The sequence below is a fragment of the Corylus avellana genome, chromosome ca4 (assembly GCF_901000735.1).
Source record: "Corylus avellana chromosome ca4, CavTom2PMs-1.0".
Classification (NCBI taxonomy): Eukaryota; Viridiplantae; Streptophyta; class Magnoliopsida; order Fagales; family Betulaceae; genus Corylus; species Corylus avellana.
Genome location: NC_081544.1, coordinates 23,163,351 through 23,186,529, shown reverse-complemented (window position 1 = coordinate 23,186,529; position 23,179 = coordinate 23,163,351). Strand labels below are relative to the sequence as shown.

At 35.7% G+C, this 23,179-nt stretch overlaps 2 protein-coding genes across 8 annotated transcripts; one reads left to right on the top strand and one right to left on the bottom strand.

Annotated features, from left to right (window-relative positions):
* Nucleotides 1-1,698: 1,698 nt before the first annotated feature.
* Nucleotides 1,699-15,016, bottom strand: LOC132177427 (DExH-box ATP-dependent RNA helicase DExH16, mitochondrial-like). 7 transcript variants are annotated; one of them, XM_059589736.1, is made up of 16 exons: nt 14,695-15,016; nt 14,199-14,325; nt 11,126-11,247; nt 10,842-11,032; nt 10,094-10,234; nt 9,203-9,325; nt 6,457-6,534; nt 5,797-5,965; nt 5,003-5,139; nt 4,774-4,854; nt 3,917-3,982; nt 3,446-3,510; nt 3,233-3,278; nt 3,032-3,148; nt 2,065-2,156; nt 1,699-1,986 (listed from the first exon to the last, which is right to left on the bottom strand). In XM_059589736.1, the coding sequence occupies exons 1-16, from the start codon at nt 14,756-14,758 to the stop codon at nt 1,890-1,892; spliced, it is 1,716 nt and encodes a 571-aa protein (XP_059445719.1). In that variant the 5' UTR covers nt 14,759-15,016; the 3' UTR covers nt 1,699-1,889. The 7 variants fall into 7 exon arrangements, with proteins under 7 accessions (XP_059445719.1, XP_059445721.1, XP_059445720.1 ...); XM_059589738.1 differs by having other exon boundaries at nt 3,233-3,273; nt 3,446-3,506; XM_059589737.1 differs by having other exon boundaries at nt 14,199-14,322.
* Nucleotides 15,017-15,236: 220 nt separating this feature from the next.
* Nucleotides 15,237-17,040, top strand: LOC132176906 (uncharacterized). The gene is made up of 3 exons (XM_059589067.1): nt 15,237-15,314; nt 15,493-16,009; nt 16,963-17,040. Exons 2-3 carry the CDS (start codon nt 15,519-15,521, stop codon nt 16,982-16,984), a joined length of 513 nt encoding a protein of 170 aa, XP_059445050.1. The 5' UTR covers nt 15,237-15,314; nt 15,493-15,518; the 3' UTR covers nt 16,985-17,040.
* The last annotated feature ends 6,139 nt before the right edge of the window (nt 17,041-23,179 follow it).

Sequence of the window (23,179 nt, the reverse complement as noted above, 5' to 3'; positions counted from 1 at the left end):
TGATATTGGGGATACCGGCGTGCGTGAACAGTATATACGCCAGTGATGTGGCACATGCCATGTTTGCCCAGAATAAAAAAAAAATAAAAAAATAAAAAAATTTGAAAAACGCTTCAAAACCCATTCCCCAACAAAAACCATTCCCACAACCATTTCCCCCTAAATTTTTCCCCAAACCCATTCAAAATCGCCTCCCCCTCTCTTAATCGAGTAATGCTTGGCGCAAGGGAAGGATCCGGTGGAAATCCGGAGTTGCCTAAGGAGCCGCCGTCCACCATACGGTGCTTCTCTCCCCACACTCCTCTCTCTCTCTCTCTCTCAGCGACACCCGCCAAACGACACAGTTTGCATTTTTACTCTTTTCTGATCTTTGATTTTTTGCCCATTGCTTGCTCAAATTTCTTAGAATGGAAAACTCGAACACGCTTGCTTGTTTTTTGAAGAGATGGTGTTGAAGGGAATGGTTCCAAATGACTGCACATTCAAGATGTTGATGGAAGAAGTTGAGGGTAAGAGTATGACAAAAGCAAAGGAACACATTGAGAAGTTGATGTCAAATGCAAAAGAACAAAGAAGCATCTAACACCTTTTAGAGTGCCTTGTAAACATCAGGATGAATTGGTTCAGCTGTTTTATACTATGGTTCTGGTAAGTTTTTTAATACATTTCCAATGTTACAGGCAACTCTTCATCAGTATAGTCTGTCTCACCCCATCTAGTTTTGTGAATCTATTACGATGAAAGTAACCACTTTATTTACTCAGATGATCAATGTAGAATTTTGTATAATGTTAGGCAGATAATCAATATATCATGCCAAAATAAGTGATAAATTACTGACGTATGATGTGGGTTATTTGAACTTTGAGCACGCTTGTTTTTCTTTCTCCAGTTTTCTAGAAACTTTGGAGGACAAATTACCACTTTCCCTGTTGTTGAAACTTAAAATTCTGCTCTACAGACAGTTAAGATGACCAATGTGTTTGACACAATATTGCCTATCACAGGTTTCTTGGGCTGACCAATGTGTTTGACACAATATTGCCTATCACAGGTTTCTTGGGCTTCCAGCAGAAAGGAAGGTTAGGATATTAACGAATTCCAGGCACGGGATAGCCACAATGAGGGGCTCCAAAAATCCGAAAATTTTACATGAAAAGAATAATACATGCACCACATGTAATCTGTGTATCCAAAAGTTTTAAAATAATGCTACTTTTCACACTCGTTTATCACATACTTTATACTGGCTGATATGATATGTTTTAAGTAGCTGACATAAGAAGTTACTTAAAATACACCATATCTGTCAATATGAAATAAGCACGATAAATGCATGTGCATAATAGCATTACTCAAAATTTTAAGCTACAGCAATTAGACAGACAGTGTTCCTACAAATGTTTTCCAGAAGCAGAACACAACCGATAGTATCAGCTTTTCAAAATTATGTTGTACTTCCTTCAAATGACACTTTTGGTGGGATTTTTAGGTGTTCATCGCTTTTGCTGTGAACATCACATTTGCCCTTCCAGCATAGGGGCCGTTTTTCTTTCTATAACCAAGCAGGCTTGTAACTTGAAGCATTGCCCATGTAAATTGTCTGTTTTATGGAGAGCTTATACTTGCAGATTCTACTGGATCATATTGTGGCCTGTTAAAATTGGTCCACTTCCAAGTTTGCAAAGGGAATACCAATTCTGACAATTTATATTGTATCATTGACACTAAATTTTTACATTTAATATTGTTGTGTAAATAATACAATGATTGCCAAAGTAATTGATTGAATTTATAAATATAAAGTACAGAAAGTTTCTGTGAAATGCTCTGTTCAACTGTTAAACAGAAGTAAATAGTTGGAGATACAACAGGTTGATGTGAAGTGACTAATCTAAAAGTTGAGAACTTAAGCGTCTGCGTGATTGGAACCTCCTTGCTATTGGCATCTCCCACCCTAGTCTTTCAAGGAACTCCTCAATCAACCTACGAATTCATGTAGAGGAATAAGACAGGGAGCAAAATGAAAACCAAACACACTACATAAGACCCAAGTAAACTCACAGGCTACAAATGGCCTTCTGTGATGATGCCAGCTCGCGGTCCGGGAATGAATCCTCCAATCGGAAGCTCAACCAAACATACAAATCCAACACCTTCCGTTTTGGTACCAAAAAAGAAATTTTAGTTGCAAATCCACGCTATATAATAATAGTGAAAAATGGAATTCAGTAACATATTTCCTTGAAGAGAGCTCAAGTTAAACAAAACCTCTATCTTCAGCTCCTGAGCTTGACAAAAGAATACTATTGACAAATTAGGAACTAAATGACTGTAAAGAGTAATAAATGTTTTCGCCTTTAAACCTCTATTGATATCGAAATCATTTACAGACAGGAGAAAATGTACAGTTATCTACATACACCATTGGCTGTAGGGGTGCCGATGGTTTAATGGCCAAATTACAAGAGTTTTCATCCGAATTTCTTGGCCAAATTTACAACTAAATCAATGGAACTTATATATATATATACGCAGCTAAAAGTTTAGAACTAAAGTACCTTAAGAACTAGCAATTACTTAACTCCAATCCCTTCATTATATAATTAATTCCAAACATACAACAGATGCACCTCCTTTTCTACTGTGCAGTGCCTACAATCACAATAAACTCTGAAAATTCCATTCCTCAATAAAACTTATGTACCTTTTGATTCTAAAATTATTCCTAAACATTGCAATTTACAATTCTAATATTATAACTATTTCTAGGTTTATTAGAAGTGGTGACTATGCAAAAAAAAAAAAGAAAAAAGAAAAAGTAATGCCTATTTAAGAAGATTGTTATCACTTGCAAAGTCCAATATAAAATTTTCAGATTCTCGGTTATGTCTACTTAAGTTGTTACTTGATTATTTCGAACAGTGCTACAAAGTAGAAGATTGCATCAATGAGTACAATTTCTGAACCAATGGAAACAAGACCAAGTTTTGTCCCCCAGGATCAAAAGTGATACTAAAAAGAAAATTACCTTGTGTATGGATTCAAGCTCTTTGAGAGCAGCAGGTGTTTTTGGCACCTGAAGTGTTCCTGGTGTAAATATTTCTCGCAGCCGTACTATGCCTTTGTTTGCATAATTTTGTGCAAACTGGTGCATCATAATATATCATATTAATTCATAGTTAAAAACAAACGTCAAATAGTTTTTCAAGAACTATAAACTTGATCTTACTTGTGTGAGACCCTGAGATGAAATCTCATCACCCATGTCAACTGGACTGCACAAAACATAAATTAATGATACTGAAACTGAACAAGTTAACAAAAGAAAAAAGCTACCTAACTTGCTCAGTCCACCAAAACAGGTAATCATATTTTAAAAACTTGGGGGACAAGCTAAAACAAACACAAATTTTGACCTTTTCAGATGGATAAAAGACAATACCTGATGCAGAAAAGGTACTTATCATGCAACCCGAGCGGCAATTCATCAATAACAGCAGCAACTTTCTGACATCAATATCACAATTAACATCTAAAGCAAAAGTTGATAAAAGATAAATACATATTGAAGAAAGTGAAATGACCAAAATTGTTGACCTTCTTAAAGCCTATTTGGAATTGCGTTTAAAAAATAAAGCTTTTAAGTCAAAAAGAGCTTTTGGATAAAAACTTCATTTTTAAGCTTTTGCCAAAAAGTGTTTTTTGACCATTTTTAAGCTTTTTGGACCCTTAAAAGCGCTTTTAGTTTTTTTACCAAACAAGTACTTTTTTTTCTCTAACCGACTTTTTGAGTGTTAAAAGCACTTTTAGACTCCTCAAACGCAATCCCAAACAGGTCCTTAGTAGCCAAGAAGAAAGCAACATATTGGGATATGTTCCCCTGATTGATGGGGGGAGAATGATAAAAACATACCAAAGTTTCTTCACAATCAGCAATAAAATAATTCTCAGATAATTTGGCGTTGTCCAGAAAGTGCTCCTGCCAAAATCAAAAGCCTCTAACTATCAAATAGTTGGAAACAGATTACTGTCATAATGCAAAAAAGGTCGAGTTTCTACAAGTTTTTCAACATTTTAACAATCAGATTTACTTCTCAGTTGGCTGAAAGTATTCATTACAATTTCAAATGTTCCATCGCATTCAATGAGGAATCATGGTTTGTTTTACAACCATAATTTCTTTACTTGTTTAAACCTTTTTATCATTTTTTACCAGTTTCAACCGGCACTCAGGTGATGTCCAAGGAAATTAGAAGTGGATTATTAAAACAGAAAGGAGTTTTCTTGGGAGCTAAAATATGTAATTGATGGATAGACTCATTCGTTTTTTTTTTTTTTTTTTTTTTGGATGGGGAGGAGGATAGATTACTAAAAATACACTCATCAAAGTCAGGAAATATTACACTCATCAAAGTGATATATATATATATATATATATATATTTTCTTTTGCACTATCACATGCAGCGTATGGGGAGGGCAGGAGAGTGAAGCTCCAACATTCAACAACCTCCACATACAATGCAAATGAATTTTCGCTTCTCTTTTCTTTCTTTTCCTCACAGGTAAAAATCCATGACATAACAGATTGAATCATAACCCTTAGCATCAGCTATGCAGACACAATTTTAATTGTTCTAAAAAATGTATAACTCAATAAATAGACAGGCACAGTATATATATATATATATGTTTTTGATAAGCATGAAACAAATAAATAGATGGCTATAGAAGATACAAAGAAAACAGAAAGTGTCAAGTGAACGCCTACCAAGATCTGATGGAGGTCATTTGTTTGGTGTACACGAGAGTACATGAACATGAGTTCGAAAGTAGGAAATAATCCAGCCCGCTGCATAAGAAGAGTTACTTCGATTAAAAAAATGATGATGCAACGTAAAACAATGATACAAAAGCACATATTTATATTGTAATTGACAAGTAATTAGTAGTCAGATGCATAAGATGTGTGGTGGCCATTTTGATGATGGTAGAATAACCTCTAGAGTGGGCGATGGGGACTTGAGTGATGAATGAAGCAAGGGTAGATCCTCTGCATCGATACAAGTCACTTCACCAACAGGAAATTTTGATCCATACCGGCCCGCTCTCCCTACAGGTAAATTCAACAAGCCATCTGAAGCGTTCATGGAGGATCAGAATATACAGATCAAACCATTCCAAGCTCAGGAAACAAACAACAACAGAACATTATCACCAAGCGACTATTCTTTACTCGATATGCAAGTGTTGGCATAACAGATGATATCTTGATAGCACATAAATTGGTCGAACATAGTGACCATTAGGTAATTCCAGACAAAGGGAGATCTGCAGCCATGAGCCTCTAGCCTCACCCATGGCTCACTTCAAGGGCAAGCCCCAAACTCATTCCAAGCTTTCAATGAGATACAACATATAACGAATGTAAGAGAGAGTATCCAACATCTATATTCAAATAATGTAGCAGGCATAATGTCTTAATGATCTCAAGCTCTACATACTGCAAGCTCTTCTTCCAAAATACAAAAAATAAAAAAAATAAAAAAACTATCAATGCAGCAAAAAATGGGAATTAACATTTAACTAAAATAAATATCTGTTGTTACATTGATGTCAAAAAGTTGCAGGTTACCAACAGAAAAAGGAAATCCTTTCACAAAATTTTCCTGCCCAATTTCCACATTAACATGAGCTTTATAGATATTGAGTAACAAGTAACAGTTAAAACTTACAACCATGCTAAAAATCACTACCAAAACAAAATTCTATAGTTTGGCTCGGATTAAGCTACCTGCAATTTGCTTGATTTCTGAAATGGTAAGATCCCGCATCTCAATACCATCAAACTTCTTCATAGTTGAAAATATGATCCTGGAGATGTTCAAGTTGAGACCCATCCCAATGGCATCACTAGCCACAAGGACATCAAAGTCACTACTTGCATCGTTGAACATTGTTGCCTGCAGTCCTAAAGAATGTTTTCACTCAGCAAATCCATAATCATCAACTATAGAGGACCATAAGAGAGAAAATAAACAAGCAACTGAAAATTGAGAGAAGGTTTACTTTTATGTTTGTGTGTGTGTGTGTATATATATATACAGGGAGAGAGAGAGAGTGGAAAAAGTGGAAAAAACCTTCAAAGTACATTAAGAAAAATTGCACTTCCACTAGGAGAAGTAGCCATTGTAAATGAATTTTGTTATCAGTATATACCAAACACATAACTCACTGTAGAGGAAAACATATTTTAGATAAGGGGGATAACTGTGAGTTTTTCACAAATGTATAACAGAAAAAGGGAAAAAAAAAGTAGATAAAAAAAGAAGAAGAAGAAGAAGCAAGGAAATGTAAATGAGATCTATTGAGAAAATACATCTGTTGCAATGAACTAAGCATAAGTAAAACAGAGGCGAGATAAAGCTTTTTAGACACAGGAAGGAAGGCATACCTGTCTGGTTCGAGTCTCAGGCGGCAGTGAACCATAAACTACAGAACAAAGATGCTTTTCCTCATTTTCAATTTTCTTCTACAGTGGTGGAGAGGATACAAATGAACTTAGAAAAGTTATTTTACAAAATAAAACTCATATTATGTCACATGTGCATTGTTTAAACAGAACTCGGAAAAGAGAAAGAAACAAAGTTCCCTTATGTCAAGAAAGTAAACTCAATACGTAGGATCTCAACGGCAACAGAAGTTGGAAAGTAAATTTTCTATCTTTCGTAAGCCAAGGAGCAGAGTTTAAAACATGAGTAGAAGAAGGTTTTATTGAAGGAAACCCTTCAGTTCTTGAGTAAATAAAAAGAGTGCTTCCACTTCTGCCAGCTTGATCTCTCCCAGCAGTACAATAGTAACATGAGCTCGTCTGGCCACCACTCAGACTACTGAGGACCTGTATCTTCTCCCTCTTTTCTCATTCTCCTTCTATTGGAAACAGAACTTAGGGGCATTTGACAAAGACTAAAATAGGATGCCCTAGAACACCTTGAAGCGAAGTCCATAGCAAATACTCATTTGAACTCCATCAATAAGAAGATTAACTGATTCAGACTCTTTCATTCCAGACCACCTAAGTAGAGCCATGAAGATAAATTCACGGGTTACCATCATCCCATAGGCCTCAATAATTTTAAATCGTTAGTCAAATTTTGTGTATCTTCTCCCTCTTTCTCATTCTCCTTCTATTGGAAACAGAATTAGGGGCATAGCAAAATACTAGCCTTTGACAAAGACTAAAATAGGATGCCCTAGAACACCTTGAAGCGAAGTCCATAGCAAATTCTCATTTGAACTCCATCAATAAGAAGATTTACTGAATCAAATTCTTTCATTCCAGACCACCTAAGTAGAGCCATGAAGAAAAATTCACGAGTTACGATCATCCCGTAGACCTCAAGAATTTTAATCATTAGTAAAATTTTGTCTATGTTATATGGCATACTTACAGGCTAACTAACAAAGTTTCCAAATTGTAACTAGAGAATTCCAAATTGTGCAAAGTAAACAAGGAAGAAAGATATTATATGACATCTCTGAGTCCAACTTGAGTCTGATTTGAAAATTATTCCAAAACCACACAACAAAATTATGTATTGATCTGTCTGCTGAAGCATATCACAAATTCTACCATCTTTAAAAATATAGATCGATCTAAAAATCTAAACATGGGGGTCTTCAAAGTTTCATATAATTTCAGATTGGAATACAGCTTTCTGTCTCCACCTCCTTCTGCTGAAATATCCTTACATATCTGAACAATCTAGCTACAATCTCCTCTCCAAAGCTAATTACATGTGCAGCTTGAACATGCTTTTAGAGCTTCTTGGGCTCAAGTATGAAAATACTTACAAGTAGAAGATAGAAACTTGATATTTATTATCAATAATAATTCAGAAAAAGAATAGTGTTGCATGGTGCCAGAAGACCAGGGAATCTATTGATCATCTTCTACTCCACTGCGAAGTAGCTAAAGATTTGTGGGTATTAATTTGTCTTTTCCGAATGGAGTGGGCAATGCCCCAACGTGTGGTGGAGTTATTAGCTAGTTGGAGAGGCCAGGTTGGTCACCACCATAATATAGAAGTTTGGAGGACTGTTCCCCTTTGCTTGATGTGGTGTATTTGGAGAAAACGCAATACCCGGAATTTTGAAGATTGTGAGATAATGCAATACCCAAAATTTTGAAGATTATGAGAGAACTGAAGTTGAGTTAAAAGCTATGTTGTTCAAAACCCTTTATGGGTGGATGACTGCTTTCAACAGTTCTCACTTTTCTAATATTTTAGAATTTCTGATTTTTTTCTTCTTCTTCCTAGTTGGGTGTCTCTTTTGTATACTTCATGTATACTTAGGTTGTGTCCCTTTGCGCTTTCTAATAAGATTGAATTACTTATCAAAAAGAAAAAAAGAAAAAAGAAAAATACATAGCTTTTACCTTTTATTACTTTGCTCATGATCCAACTCCAATCATAACTCTTAACAAGTCTGTCAACTGAAACTAATGAACCATAATGAGTTTGATAGTATGTTCAAATCAAATTCTGCACCCATTACCAGTACCAGCTTAAAGCCCATTTTGTAACTCCCAAACATCTTTCCAGAATGCTCCATGCCTCAATCATGTGTCCTCCATTAGGATCACCATTCTGACATGATCTACTGTTTCTACTTATAAAAAGACATGATCTACTGTCTCCATTTAACCATGTAGCAAAAGTCAAGTATTTTATACAGGTAATTTTACCCAAGCCTGTAAGCCTCATGTGGATCAGACGTTAGATCTGATCATAGTTTGGAAAATTGCTTTATTAAGATAAAAAGAACCAAATCAACATGGCAACAGCTTAGAATAATTTCACAGCTTCCGCCCACATGGTCATTCTACGCATTTTTTCTTTCATCCTTTTTTTTGGGGGGGGTAAGTACATATCTTTCCATCTAAATACACACAAAAAGAAAAACAAAATAAATAAATTTTTTTTTTTGATAGGTAAATAAATAAATAAATTGTAAGATAGCTGGATAGGCTCATGGTCACTGCAAATATATCATTGCAACAAGAAAATTTAGACAAGAAAAAATAATGATTCAGGACAAAATAATTAAACCCACGTCAAGTGGGATTAAACAAGAAAGAAAACAAGGGAACAGAACATAACGATAAAAGTAGAAACAAAAGAGAAGTAACTACTGACCTTTAATCTGTATATCTCACGACGCGAAAAGGTTACAATGCAATCGCCTGTTTGTATATGAGAGAAGGAAACAAGAGGGACCTTTGATGGAACTAGTGGTGAAAGTCTCTCATAATAATGAACCTATTGTATGGCATATACAATAAAAAAAGGTTTTCCAGTCAGTAACATGATACAAACACCACAACATTAGCATACAACTTACAGCCACATAATGGTAGACTTGCGGATGGGAGGGGCATTGTGAATTAGAAAATATAGAATGATATCGGCACATTACCATTTGTATACCCAAACATAAACGTCTGAGGATATTAGTTAATCAAAGACAATTTACAGAATTATGACTACTTCAATAGAAGCTGGTATGGAAACCAAAAAGTGCTCCCTAAACTTTGTTGCAGAAGAATTTCAGGTTCATTTTAGTCCAATGCAGGTAAACAGAATGAATACATCTAAAAAGAAGAAAGAAAAAAAGTTTCGTACCAACAACAAACTTAAATTATCATTAAGAAAAAAGAGAGAAAAAGTTACTTTCTTTTTTAAAGATATTCAACAGAGAACCAATAAATTTGAAAGATGGCAGCGTGGGAGAGTGATGGGTGTTGGGGGGGGGGGGAGGATAGCAGAAGACCAAAAGAAAAACAAAAAGTCACATTACAATAGGCTTCTCAATTTCATTCTATCTTCTCTTTTGAACAATGAAAGAAAGCGAACTCTATATGGACATTAGACAATAGAAGAATTTGTAAATATGCCACTTCAAATCAATTATTATCCACAAAAAAAAGTTCTCATCTATTTACGGAAGTGGTAAAGTAGGTTTAATATATCCTTTATGAACTAAAACAAGTAAATTTTGACTCAAGATTACATTAAACAGATTATTACCTCAATCTCATCACCTGTCACTTTGAGTATTTCCTGGATAAGGGGAACAGCAGCTGCATCTCCGCAAAGGTGAAGCTCATCAGCAGAGATTCCTAATAAAGCACGAGTAAATGAAAAACCCCTTGTCCTACATCCCAACATCTGAGGAAGGAAGATAATAAGAATATGAATATAAATAACCACAAAATATAAGTACCTACAGAAAATTCAAAAGCTTTTATTTATATAAAACAACACTGATAAAGACAAAGCCACATAGTCCAAAAACTTGAGGTTCTCTGGACCAATATTACTTCACCAAGAATTTCCATCTAGGATTCTTATAAAAAAGAAGTTCCATCTAGGCCTTATCTTCAAACATATAATTGACCAACATGATGTTCAAAGATACTTCTTATAACTGTGATGGTAAAATAAGCAAAGCAAAGATATTGAATCAAAGTATTGTTATAACATGAAAACAGACTCCCTTTTATTAAATAGGAGGAATATTTCATTAAATAGGAGAAATCTTTTAAATACAATTGTACATGATTTAAATCAATGTCGTGATGCTTTATGGCAGACCCTAACCTTTCCAATAATTGGCTGATTCCCATCTACAAACTATAGAAACTAGATCATTTGCATCAAGGTGCGCACTTTAACTAATTTCACATTTATATAGAATTTAATTAACAGCATCCAAATGCTGATGAACTTGCTAAAATATGCAGGAAGTAAGTCTCCAGATAAACCAAGGGCATGCCTGAATTTCATCAATAACAGCGCAATGGTAGTCTGATGTTACATCAGCCATCTCAACTGTCACAGCCTTGTGTTCTGCACCATCAACTTCCTCTCTTTCTTGTCCCGTAATGAGATCACAAGGGACTTTTGCCTTGTTCAACCGTTTAGCCACCTCCCAAGCCAACAATCTCAATGGACCACAGTATATACCTGCACAGTAATGACAGATGCTTAAGAAGTTTACATACAGCTATAATACTCTCTCTTAATTCTTTTACTAAGAGGATTTGGTAAGGAATTTACCAGATGAACTCGACTCAAGTTGCTTCAGAGCATGGTATGTTTTACCACTATTTGTGGGACCCATATGCAGGAAAACCTTGCGATGTTTCCTTCGAGCATTTGGGTACCATGTATGTGGACGACTAAAATAAATCAAAAACTCCGTTGTGAGGATTCTATGATGGTAAAAGAAAATATTGCATTCACAATTTGCATAAGCATAATGAAAAGAATTACTGGTATCCTATGACTTGAGTATGTGGATAAGACATCTATTAGAACATTGGAAAAAAGGCTTCGTCAGAATCCAACTTTTTTATTTTTTATTTTTATAAGGAATTGAAATATCATTAAAAGCATAAGGCGCCTCAGGTACACAAGAAATATACAAGAGAAAACACCTAGCTAGCTAGAAGTAGAGAAAAAAAAAAACAAGAAAATCAGGATAACTAAGCACCAAGGGAGAAATAAATGAAGTTATCCAAAGAAAAAGTATAGAAGAAAGAGGACTCAAGCTCCACCAATGTTCAATCACGGTCCTCAAAATTTCTATCCTTCATTCCCTTCAAAGGCACCACAAGAGCCAAAGAGACATCATCTTCCACACAACTGCACTCCGAGTGCTACCAACAGTCCACCAATAGCAAAGAAGCCAATTAATCAGCTAGGCATAACTCAAGACAGCCAAAACGCCCAATAAAAAAAAAAAAAAAACATTTCATAAGGTGCAAGCAACCTCACAATGGAGAAGAAGATGGTATGCAGACTCCATAGTCCTCTTACACATCCAACACTTGTTAATTACAATGGCCTCTTAAGATTGTCCATAACAAGGATCCTTCCTAAGGCGTCCGACCAAGCAAAGAAAGCCACCCTCTAAGGAGCCTTAGTCCACCAAATACTCTTCCAAGGGAAAGGAGAGCCATCAATACAAACTAGGACACTATAGAAAGATCTGACATTGAACAAGCCTGTTTTGAAGAGGGACCAAAGCTTGTCTTCACCTTCTCGTCTGCTGCTAATTGAATACAACAAGCTGAAAGACAAGGCAAAGATATCCACCTCTTAGTCATGAGTTGCTCTGCTCAGAAAAAAAAAATAGTCATGAGTTGGTCTAGCAAAGTTAACGTTCCACTTATTAGTCACCCAAAAGCACCAAGTGGGCCGCTACAGAGGCATCCTTTGTGTAAGCAATACTCTATAAATCTAGAAAGGCTTCCTTTAGAACTTTATCCCCATACCACAGTTCACGCCAAAATCTAACCTTAGAGCCAACTGCTACCTTAAATCTAATATGACTTGAAAACCCCCCAAGCCCTCCTAATATTCTTTTATTACCACACCCATACACCCCAACAAGTCCATTAGAACACCACCCGCCCCACGAACTGCCAATTTAGTGTTCACCACAACTTTCCACCAAGCCTTTCTCTCACGCACGTAGCGCCATAACCATTTTCCTCCGAGAGCACGGTTGAACATCTACACGTTCTGAACCTCCAGTCCTCCCTCAAAGATTGTAGAGCAGACCTTGGACCAACTTACCAGGTGAAATTTGAACTCTTGGCCTAGCCACCCATAAGAAATCTTGTAAAAGCTTCTCTATACGGTTTGCAACACCCACTAGGAGAGGGAAAAGGAGCATAAAATACGTAGGAAAATTGGAAAGGGTGCTCTTGATATCACCCTAGACAAATACATCTTTTTCCAACTAGCCAACCACCGATCTAGTGTTTTCAATAACACTGTCCCAAATAGACTTGGCCTTATAGGAGGAGGCCCCCACCAACGAGAGACTAAGATACTTCAGAGGCAAAGAAGAAACCCCAAAACCTAAAATGCCAACCAACCCATACACATTCTCAGCATTATTCACAGGAACCAATTCTGATTTAGCTAGATTAATCTTTAATCCTGAGGCAACTTCAAAGCATAAAAATAAAGCACAGAGATAGTGAAGGTGGCCAAGCTTAGCCCCACAACAAACCAAAGTGTCATATGCAAACAAGAGGTTTGAGATATTAACCTCCTTAAACCCCACAGAAAAGCCTGAAAGAAAACCCCATCAATAGTTGCAAAAATCATTCTACTTAAGGCCTCCACAACAATAACAAAGAGAAAAGGTGACAAAGGATCTCCCTGTTTAAGATGACGGGAGCTACTGAAGAAACCAAACGGATTGCCATTCACCAAAACGGAGAAGCGCGCCAGAGAAATACAAAACATTATCCAAGAGGCCATTTCTCCCCAAAAACCACACATCCTCAACAAGTAAAGAAATTCCAATTGACATGATCATAGGCCTTCTCAATATCTAGCTTACAGAGCAACCCTGACTCACCATATCTGATCCGACCATCCTTACATTTATTAGCAATAAGTGCAAAATCAAGGATTTGCCTACCTCTAACAAAAACATTATGGGGCTTCGAAACAATCTTCTTGACGACCATTTTCAACCTATTGGCAAGGACTTTAGCAATAATCTTGTAAACTCCACTTACAAGACTAATAGGACGAAAGTCCTTATGATCAATGGCCCCAAGAACTACTCCAAAGACTATGTGCAAGCAAACGCATACACATAGACAAACACACACAGATGCAAAAGTGAGGATTGAGAGGCTGTTCTGGTGTCAGAACGAGGAAGAATGAGGAACTTATTTTTGGTTAATTCAAAGATATGATTTCATTGATTTCATTGAGGGGTTGTTCTACTTTGAAGAATGTTAGCTTTATCAGAAGATGTAAAGACCAGATAGTTACTAATCCCATATAATGTCAAGCCCCATGATTTTGTATCCATATCACTAAAATAGAAACAAAAATAAGGAATAGATTGATTAACCTAACCGAACAACATAGCAATTCTGTCTCATATGCATAACAAAAAATAGATAAATAAAATCATTTCGAATGCTATGCTAGAGCAAACCAAAAGGTCGTGATATCCAAGAACTCAGACATGTATTATGTAGTTTCAGTCTATAGAATTTTCATGTACAAAATTATTACATTACAAAGGCAAAGGTATTTTTTTTCTCTCTCAAGTGAAGATAACACTATATCGGTAGTTGTGAGCCACATTTCTTACGTGAGATCTGTAAAGTCAAACTTCGTGGTACCAGCACAACTGCTGTACTTTCTCGTTGCACAAGAAATGGTAACTAAAGCTGCAATCCTCAATTCCACGTGCTGCCAAATGGGCTCCATATTTCCTGCTACATAATGGAGAGAAAGGGACTGAGAAAAACTCCAAAACAACACAACTAGTTCACAACCCACAACAATAACTTTTTATGTAACTATCAAAAATAAATCCCATTCTGCAGTATACCGAGAAAACAACAAACTGCTCAACTAAGCCCACTATTATCAATTTCCTCAAATTAGGTTGACTTAAAAAAAAAAAAAAAAAAAAAAGAAGCAAACAAGCAAACTTCTTTCTTCTTTATATTTTCCACAGTTTTCTCGGGTACCAAACACCTTCAACTAAATCATAAATTAAAAAAAAAAAAAAAAAAAAAGAACTTTAATATGAAATTTAAAGATTTGTTAAAGAAAATGAAACGAGGGTCCGAAGGTCGAACCGTGGAGCGTACGAGAAACTCCCAGAGACGACGAAATTCTTCGACGAAGTAAGAACGAGGCCATTGCTTTTTGGATTGGAAAATTTTATTTTTTTGTCAAAAAAAAATCAGGGAAAAACCAATAGCGGGAAATAGGTGTTAACGTAAGCATCGTATTCGAAAGGAAACATGCGGTGCTCCCTCTCTGCGCTCTCGGGGTTCGTGGGCTTCGCTTCTAGCGCCGTCGTTGGGGGAGAGAGAGTGGGGAAGTCGAAACCGTGGAACATGTGCTACGAGTCGTTTAGCAAGCAAAGAATCTGGGTTCAGTTTGGGCTGGGCTCATGTCCAGTCCACCCAATCTCCAAACCTTTGAAACAACATGGTCCAGTTGACTCGATGTCCCAAGTAGGGGTGGTTTCGGATAACCGAACCGAATAAACTAAATGACATCGTTTTACTTGAAATCACAACGACGTGGTTTTGATTTTAAATCAAAACCACCGACTTAATCGTATATATATATATATTCACAGTCTCACTCATCAGCCGACTCTCTACTCTCTCTCGTCGCCGCCTCTCTCTCTCTCGTCTCTCGTCGCCGCTTGCAGTTTCCGGCTACCAAAATCAGTAGAATTTTAAGGGTAATCTCTCACTCCCTCTCGTTCATCTCTCTCCCATGGTTTTTCTTGTTCATCGAGTTAACAGGAGCTGATGTACGTAGTTATTTTCTTTCTTTATTCTTTAGACTCCTTTAGATTTTCTTGCTATGTTTTAAGTATGAAATCTTACACTGATTCGTGAAATCTTTCTTTCATGAAGCCACAGCGGTGGATTCTGCCGGAACAATGACGAGAAAGCCCATGCTTGCCTTGGAGATTAATTTGATCTCAGCGCAGAATCTCAAACCCCCCTCCGCCAATCTACGCCGAATGCAAACCTACGCAGTAGTCTGGGTCGACCCCAGCCACAAGGTCAAGACCCGAACCGACCGGGTCGGCGGCGAGAACCCAACCTGGAACGACAGGCTCTTCTTCAGTGTCAGCCCGGAGTTTCTCTCCAGTGAGACCTCAGCCGTCTCCATCGAGATCTATGCCGTCGGTTACCTTCGCCACCATATGGTTGGTACCGTACGATTCCTCGCCAGCAACTTACCGCCCGCCGTCCTATCCGGTTCGAGCATCCCCTCCTTCTCCGCGGTCCATATCCGCCGCCCCTCTGGAAGAATACACGGTGTCCTGAACATCGGAGCCGCGGTAATCGTTCGCTCTCACTTCCCGGCATTGGACCGAAGGCCCGCCATCGGATACCGCGAGCAAGTGGGGGAGAACAAGCACAAGTATGTCTTCTGGTTTTCGCGCACTTCTTTTTGGAAAAAATATATTTTTTACTTTCTTTAAATGGTATTATTTTGCTTTCTTTAAATGGTATTATTTTGCTTTCTTCAAATATATATATATATATATAGATATTCACTTCTCTCTCTCTCTCTTTCTCTTTCTCTTTCTCTTTCTCTTGCTTAGCCTTCTCCCCTCTCGGTTCATTGGTGTTTATCACACACAGTAAAGCCGACTATGCACCCGTTAGCAAATTTCAGTCCAAGAAGCAACTTATAGATCAACACACCATTCATCTGCTGTCTTGATAGCACTAACCCTTCCTCGATGAATCTCTTCTGCTCTAACCTTCTTCCTAAAACGCATCTGAGAGCGAAGTTTTAGGGAAATAGGACAAAGATCACTCCTTCTTTATAATAGGATTCCGTTGAATCTTTGAATTATTAGGAATTGATTACTCACTTGTCGAAGTTGTTGCGGGCCTTGATTTCCAACCCGAGGGTCGTTCATGCCGAATTATAAATTGAATATTTGAAGAGTCCAACGGATGACAAATTGTCTAAGTTGTTCTTCTAATCCAAGAATTACCATCTTCTACCATTTTTCCAGTCACTGTAATTCCTTGAAATCTTAAAAGACGTTAGGCCCAGAAACTACCAAAACCCATCCTCTGTTTCCGGTGAGAGCACGGACTCCACAGCTAAACACCCCAAAATCACCTTCTCCACTGATGAGTTTCAAAAATTCGAAAACGAATTGAAACAAAAAAAATCAAACAATGGGCGGGAGAGAGAAGGGCTGGGTTGATGGTATTGGAGGGAGAGAGTTGCCGATGGCACGTCTGCCCCCTCCCATGTTAGATATCTGGGATTAATATGAGGTGCTTTATTTTTCCTCTAAAGTACTTAGTCTGAATTTTTATTGTTTTTTTGATTGATGGGTTTTAAACATGCAGGTACCTTGGGGCATGCTGGTAGACAAATGCAGCGAATGGAGCATGTTGTTAGACAATTGCAGCGAATGAAGCAAGGTATTTTCTTATAAAGTAAAAAATTTAGGTACATATGTCATTCATAAAACATTTTGTATATTCATATTTTCTGCTTTTTTTTTGTTTGTCATTTCATTACATTGTTGCGTTTAATAAAAAAATTAAAAAATTTAGGTACATATGTCATTCATAAAACATTTTGCATATTCATATTTTCTGCTTTTTTTTTTGTTTGTCATTTCATTACATTGTTGCGTTTAATAAAAAAATTAAAAAATTTAGGTACATATGTCATTCATAAAACATTTTGCATATTCATATTTTCTGCTTTTTTTTTGTTTGTCATTTCATTACATTGTTGCGTTTAATAAAAATATTTTCTGCTTTTTTTTTGTTTGTCATTTCATTACATTTCATTTGTGTTTGTGGGGTCTGAGTATATATATATATATATATATTTTTTTTTCTGTTTTTTTTTTTGTTTGTCATTTCATTACATTGTTAAGTGCTATCAAAAAAAAATTATATATATATATATATATAAGTCATATTACTTTTTTTGATAAGTAATATATAAGTCATATTTTTTGTTGTTGTTGTTTTGTCTTTTACATTTGGTGTGCATTAATCCTGGATTTTCTCATTTCCTCAGTTTTGGCTTTTTTTTTTTTTTTTTTTTCAAATAAAATAATATATATATATATATATATATATATATATATATATATATATATATATATATATATATTATTGCATTGCTTTTAAATCTTTGCTTAGTTTTTTTTCACTATTTTTTATTTGATTTTCAGTTTTGAAAAGAAGAAAAAAAAAATTGGGGGTCTTACTTTTGTATTCACACGTGGTTGCATTTGTGCTTAATGTTCTTAAATTATGCATTAGTTCATTTTGCGTGACTTATGCTTGAGGATTATTTTTTGTGATGGATCTGCATGTTATTGTGTGCATAAATGGTATTAAACATTTAAATTATGCTTGCAATGTTCGTGCATCTAAGAATTCCGACTTGTTAATATGCTGTCCTATGAGTTCTTGGTAAGCAAAGTCATTGGTGGAGATAATACATTTTATAGGACCAAATCAATCATGGCCTAGTTGAACCTAGGGCTTATAATTTAGTGTGTTACCCTACTCACTATATGGTACACATGCAATAAGAAACACCAAAAAGGTGTACAAAAAAATAAATCAAAAAGGTGTAAAAAATAAACACCAAAAAGGTTTACATTAATTGCTTGTCAAAGATTTAAATCTGATGTCCTTATAGAAAGAGTCATTGTTCATTCATTGCGGAAAAAGTCGAACAATAATGGACTAGGATCACCATTTATAGTGCCTAGTGCTGTTTGGGGACACAACGTTGAAAGACAACGTATAAAGTGCTCCTAGGTCCTAGAGCTCGATTGGATTTTCGGGCTTTAAAATGTATTATCATACACTAGTGGTGAAAAGCTTAACAATCTCATAAATCTAAGGTCTGGTTGGAAACTGTTTACACACGGCATGCAAGCGTTGTTTAATTGTTAAATTCTATGACTGCACTGTGTGTGAATTGAAATCCATCAATCTTTTGAAATCTGATTGCATCTAAAGTTAACACAATTTGATCTTCTACATGATTTTATTTCATTAATCATCAAATGTTTCTTGATATATTCCATGTTGTGAAAAATTATCTTGATGCATCAGGTCGGGTATAAATTGTTTTGGTGCCTTAAAATTTGTAGAAAGTGGTGTTATTTTTCAAATTTTTTGCGCTGGTTTCTACAAATTTTTTGGTATCATGTTCAAATGGGATCGAAAGGTCACGTTTGTAAGTGATGGTTCTCCAACCTGATTGTTAACCCCTTTTTCACAAGATAAATTTCATCTCATTCTTTGAATTTTTTACTTCCTTGTTCCACATTTTTGCTTAAGTTTTTATGTGTATTTTGAGTTATGGTATTTCATGTGCATTGCATCTTTTTCCTTAAAATTTTCGCATGATCAACTCACAAGATAAATTTCATCTCATTCTTTGAATTTTTTACTTCCTTGTTCCACATTTTTGCTTAAGTTTTTATGTGTATTTTGAGTTATGGTATTTCATGTGCATTGCATCTTTTTCCTTAAAATTTTCGCATGATCAACTTGAGTATCTGCTTTGAAAACATGGTTTGTGTTACATTACTGATTTTCCTCATGTATTTGGGAATGTTTCGCACAAGTTATATTATTTTGCATCTTTCACTCTTCATAATGCACACCACTTGTTTGATAAAATGCTCCAATGAAAAGTTAGTCATTTTACTTGCATCAATTGCATTCATTTGTATTGTTTAATTTATTGGTTCCCCATGTTTTTAGGATGTGTTTCACTTAGTCTTAGATTGCATTAGTCTCATTGATTTTTCCTTATTTAAACTCAGGTTTATAAGTTTAAGGTTAATGATTTGCATTGGTGTTACTCATGGTGTGTTTAGACATAGGTCATCTTCTACACTTAGTTGCATTAACATTTGGTTGATGTGATACCCAACTAGGAATTATTCAATAAAAGGTATTAAGTGAATTTTTGGAATCAATTTATGAGTTAAAAAAATTTATACTACACATTTGAGAACACATAATCTCCGCCATGGTCCCTTTTTGGGATTGGGGTGTGACAGTTGCGATATCAGAGCTAAGGTTATAATATTCTGTAGGCTTTTACGTAGTAGGAAGCCGGAGCATGAGAGTAGGAAGAGAGAGAGAATGGATGGATTACTCTTGCCACTCAAGAAAGTTTATAGTTAGAAGACTTAAGAACTATATGGATTAAAGATTTAATGCATGATCCGTTTTGCTAGATGGAAAGAATATTTACTTTTAGTTGCTGAAAATATTTAAGCTTAAGGTGCTAGGATTTGATTAAAGTACTTTGATGATCAGAAAAGTATCAATAAATGACCATAGAAATTGTTGGATGTTTTGTAGCTAGTATGAGTATTGAAGTCTGTAAATTCTGATAGAATATCAATTTTGGTCAATTAGGTGATACAATTTTTAAGATAAAAATTTTGGTAAGTGATGATAAGCAATTGATGATTTTTAGAATTTAATTACTGATTATGAAAGTTAATAGCTGTAAATTTTTGCTGTATGGAGATTATATTGAGCGGTGGTTTTGGCCATTGATGTATTTAGCAAAACAAGACCAAATGAATTTTTGCTACATTACTTTATTTTGAGGTTGAAGTTGTATAGGTATGATCAATGTTACTGTTTGAAGTAATTAGTAAGAATTATTACTGATGAACAAAATGGAAATTTCAGCTTAAGTGTTTAATGGAACTAAGTGTAACGAAACACTAGAGATTTGATCAATTCTTTATTAAAGGTCACTTCAAGTTGTTAGATAAGAGAATGTAGGTGCTTGGTCAAAAGATTGATTCAAGGATAAATTGTGATTTGTAAACTTTCAATATTAAAGTTACATGTAGGGGTGTAAACGAAACGAGCCGAACTGAGTTTTGGCAATCCTATCTCGGCTCGTTTTAGAGGGCATATAATTGAGCCGGTTTGCTAACCCAGCCTTCAGAGACTGGTGTTCACAGCTGAGTATTACTCTTCACCTGCACACACCCTGGCCAATGGGCAGGCTAAAGCAACTAACAAAGCGATCTTCAAGATGATAAAAAGAAGGTTGGACAAAGCCAACTTAAGAAGGTGCCATCAAAAACCCCTCAGGTATGAGTTGTATACTATGTCATTGCCTACATTCTCAGCGAAAGGAACCAAATCAGAAGCTTCAAAGGCAGGAAACAAGATGAATAAAGGTGATTAGCTCCAAATTATTTCATTATTTATTTTTCAATTATGAGTTCCATACACCAATACTGACTTAAGCATCGGAGAGTCCCCGGTAACCCGGGGACTATGTCCCTAGAATAACTCCAGGTGGACTACTCAACGGTCCCACAATCTCTCTCCTTATTCAAAAGAAATAAGGTACATCTATATATGAAAGGCAACTCCACATACGTGAAACCACAAAACAGTGATGAGCCAACATCTCGCCCTAGTTGGTGCTGCGTCGAAAAGAGTGCAAACCCAAATGCAGGCTATCGTAAGTAATAAATTCTTGGTAATTACGAGGTCGATCCACAAGAAATGGTAAAACACTATATAAAATTACTATTATTGTACAGAAAATTAAAAAGATTTGATTTTGGTTTTCCACTAAAAAGTGGTGTAATTGAGTAATTAAATATAATTGAGCCGGTTTGCTAACCCGGCCTTCAGAGACTGGTGCTCACAGCTGAGTATTACTCTTCACCCGCACACACCCTAGCCAATGGGCAGGCTGAAGCAACTAACAAAACGATCTTCAAGATGATAGAAAGAAGGTTGGACAAAGCCAACTTAAGAAGGTGCCATCAAAAACCCCTCAGGTATGAGTTGTATACTATGTCATTACCTACATCCTCAGCGAAAGGAACCAAATCAGAAGCTTCAAAGGCAAGAAACAAGATGAATAAAGGTGATTAGCTCCAAATTATTTCATTATTTATTTTTCCATTATGAGTTCCATACACCAATACTGACTTAAGCATCGGAGAGTCCCCGGTAACCCGGGGACTATGTCCCAAGAATAACTCCAGGTGGACTACTCAACGGTCCCACAATCTCTCTCCGTATTCAGAAGAAATAAGGTACATCCGTACATTTATATATGAAGGGCAACTCCACATACGCGAAACCACGAAACAGTGATCCAACATCTCGCCCTGGTTGGTGCTGCGTCGAAAAGAGTGCAAACCCAAATGCAGGCTATCGTAAGTAATAAATTCTTGGTAAGTACGAGGTCGATCCACAGGAAATGGTAAAACACTATATAAAATTACTATTATTGTACAGAAAATTAAAAAAATTTGATTTTGGTTTTCCACTAAAAAGTGGTGCAATTGAGTAATTAAATTAAGGAAAAATTACATTTTACCCCTCAAAGTTTGGGGTCATTTTCAACTTAACCTCAAATGTTTCAATTTTTGCAATTCACCCTCCAAATTTGCCAAAGTTTTGCAATTCGGCCATTCCGTCAGTCAAAGTCGCTTACCCAAAATACCCCCATCTATTTTAAACACACGCACACTTGTCAATGAAGAGAAAAAGCTTCATCATTGTCAATGGGTTCCAATGGCCAACGTGAAACAGCCCCTCCAGTTGAAAAACATACCAAAATTTATCAAAACCTACTCCAAGACAACAAAATCTCTCAAAACCCACCTTTTTTAAAAAAAAAATTTTAATTTTAATTTATTATTATTATTATTATTATTCTTTTAAATTTTTTTTTTATATCTGTAAAGAATTAAGGGGAAGAAGGTTGAAACTGTATCATGAGGTAAAGAATGATACAAACTGATGCATATCTAGAACTCAAAACATTGGGACAAGACTAACTTATTTAAAATAAAGTAAGGGAAAAACACAAGAGCTTCAAGGATCTGCCTAGCATTTTGTTACATATTCTTGAGACATTTCTTTTTTTACTCAAAAAGGTAGAGAATTAACTCTCCTAATCGGAAGATTGATCAATAAAGCACTAATCAAATATAAAGTAGATTGGATATGGATTTGTTGAGAATTTGATTCTAATAACAACGTTACAATAAATTAAGCATTCACTATATTTTCGAATCATAACAAATCAAAGTAAGCATTTGATATAAACAAAAATCATAATACATCAAAATAAACTTGTCACATGAAAGTATCATCAAATCAAAAACATCTTTAAAATCCAATTATTAATCTATGAAGAACAATTAAACTCAAGAATACACAATTAAAATGTTAGGCTTAACCCATAGCCTTAGCTAAAAAGATTAGCCACTCATAATCATGGAAATAAATTCCATAACTAAGCTGCTAAACATTAAACAAAGCAAAGTAAAATAAACTAATGGATCGAATGGGGAAAGAACTCCTTTTGCCAAATTCTGCTTATTGCTAGTTCTTGGCAATACAAAACTAAAAACAAATGAAAACATACAACATAAGTCATCTTTCGTGGGATATACGATTGTATTTAGCATATGCAATAAGCTTTTTAAACCTCTAGGCATCTCTAGTGGACAAGATTAGTTTCGTGATGGTTTAACAGAAATGATACCCACAAACATTGTCAGTATTATATTAT

What these genes read in the sequence shown, in the direction of transcription:
- LOC132177427 (XM_059589736.1), bottom strand. Translation starts at nt 14,758, where the DNA reads ATGGCCTCGTTCTTACTTCGTCGAAGAATTTCGTCGTCTCTGGGAGTT. An exon ending in AAGTACCTTTTCTGCATCAG is followed by an intron (nt 3,279 to 3,445) that starts GTATTGTCTTTT and finishes TGTTTTGTGCAG; the next exon opens with TCCAGTTGACATGGGTGATG. An exon ending in CATCTCAGGGTCTCACACAA is followed by an intron (nt 3,149 to 3,232) that starts GTAAGATCAAGT and finishes ATGATGCACCAG; the next exon opens with TTTGCACAAAATTATGCAAA.
- LOC132176906 (XM_059589067.1), top strand. Translation starts at nt 15,519, where the DNA reads ATGACGAGAAAGCCCATGCTTGCCTTGGAGATTAATTTGATCTCAGCG. An exon ending in GTGGGGGAGAACAAGCACAA is followed by an intron (nt 16,010 to 16,962) that starts GTATGTCTTCTG and finishes TTAAACATGCAG; the next exon opens with GTACCTTGGGGCATGCTGGT.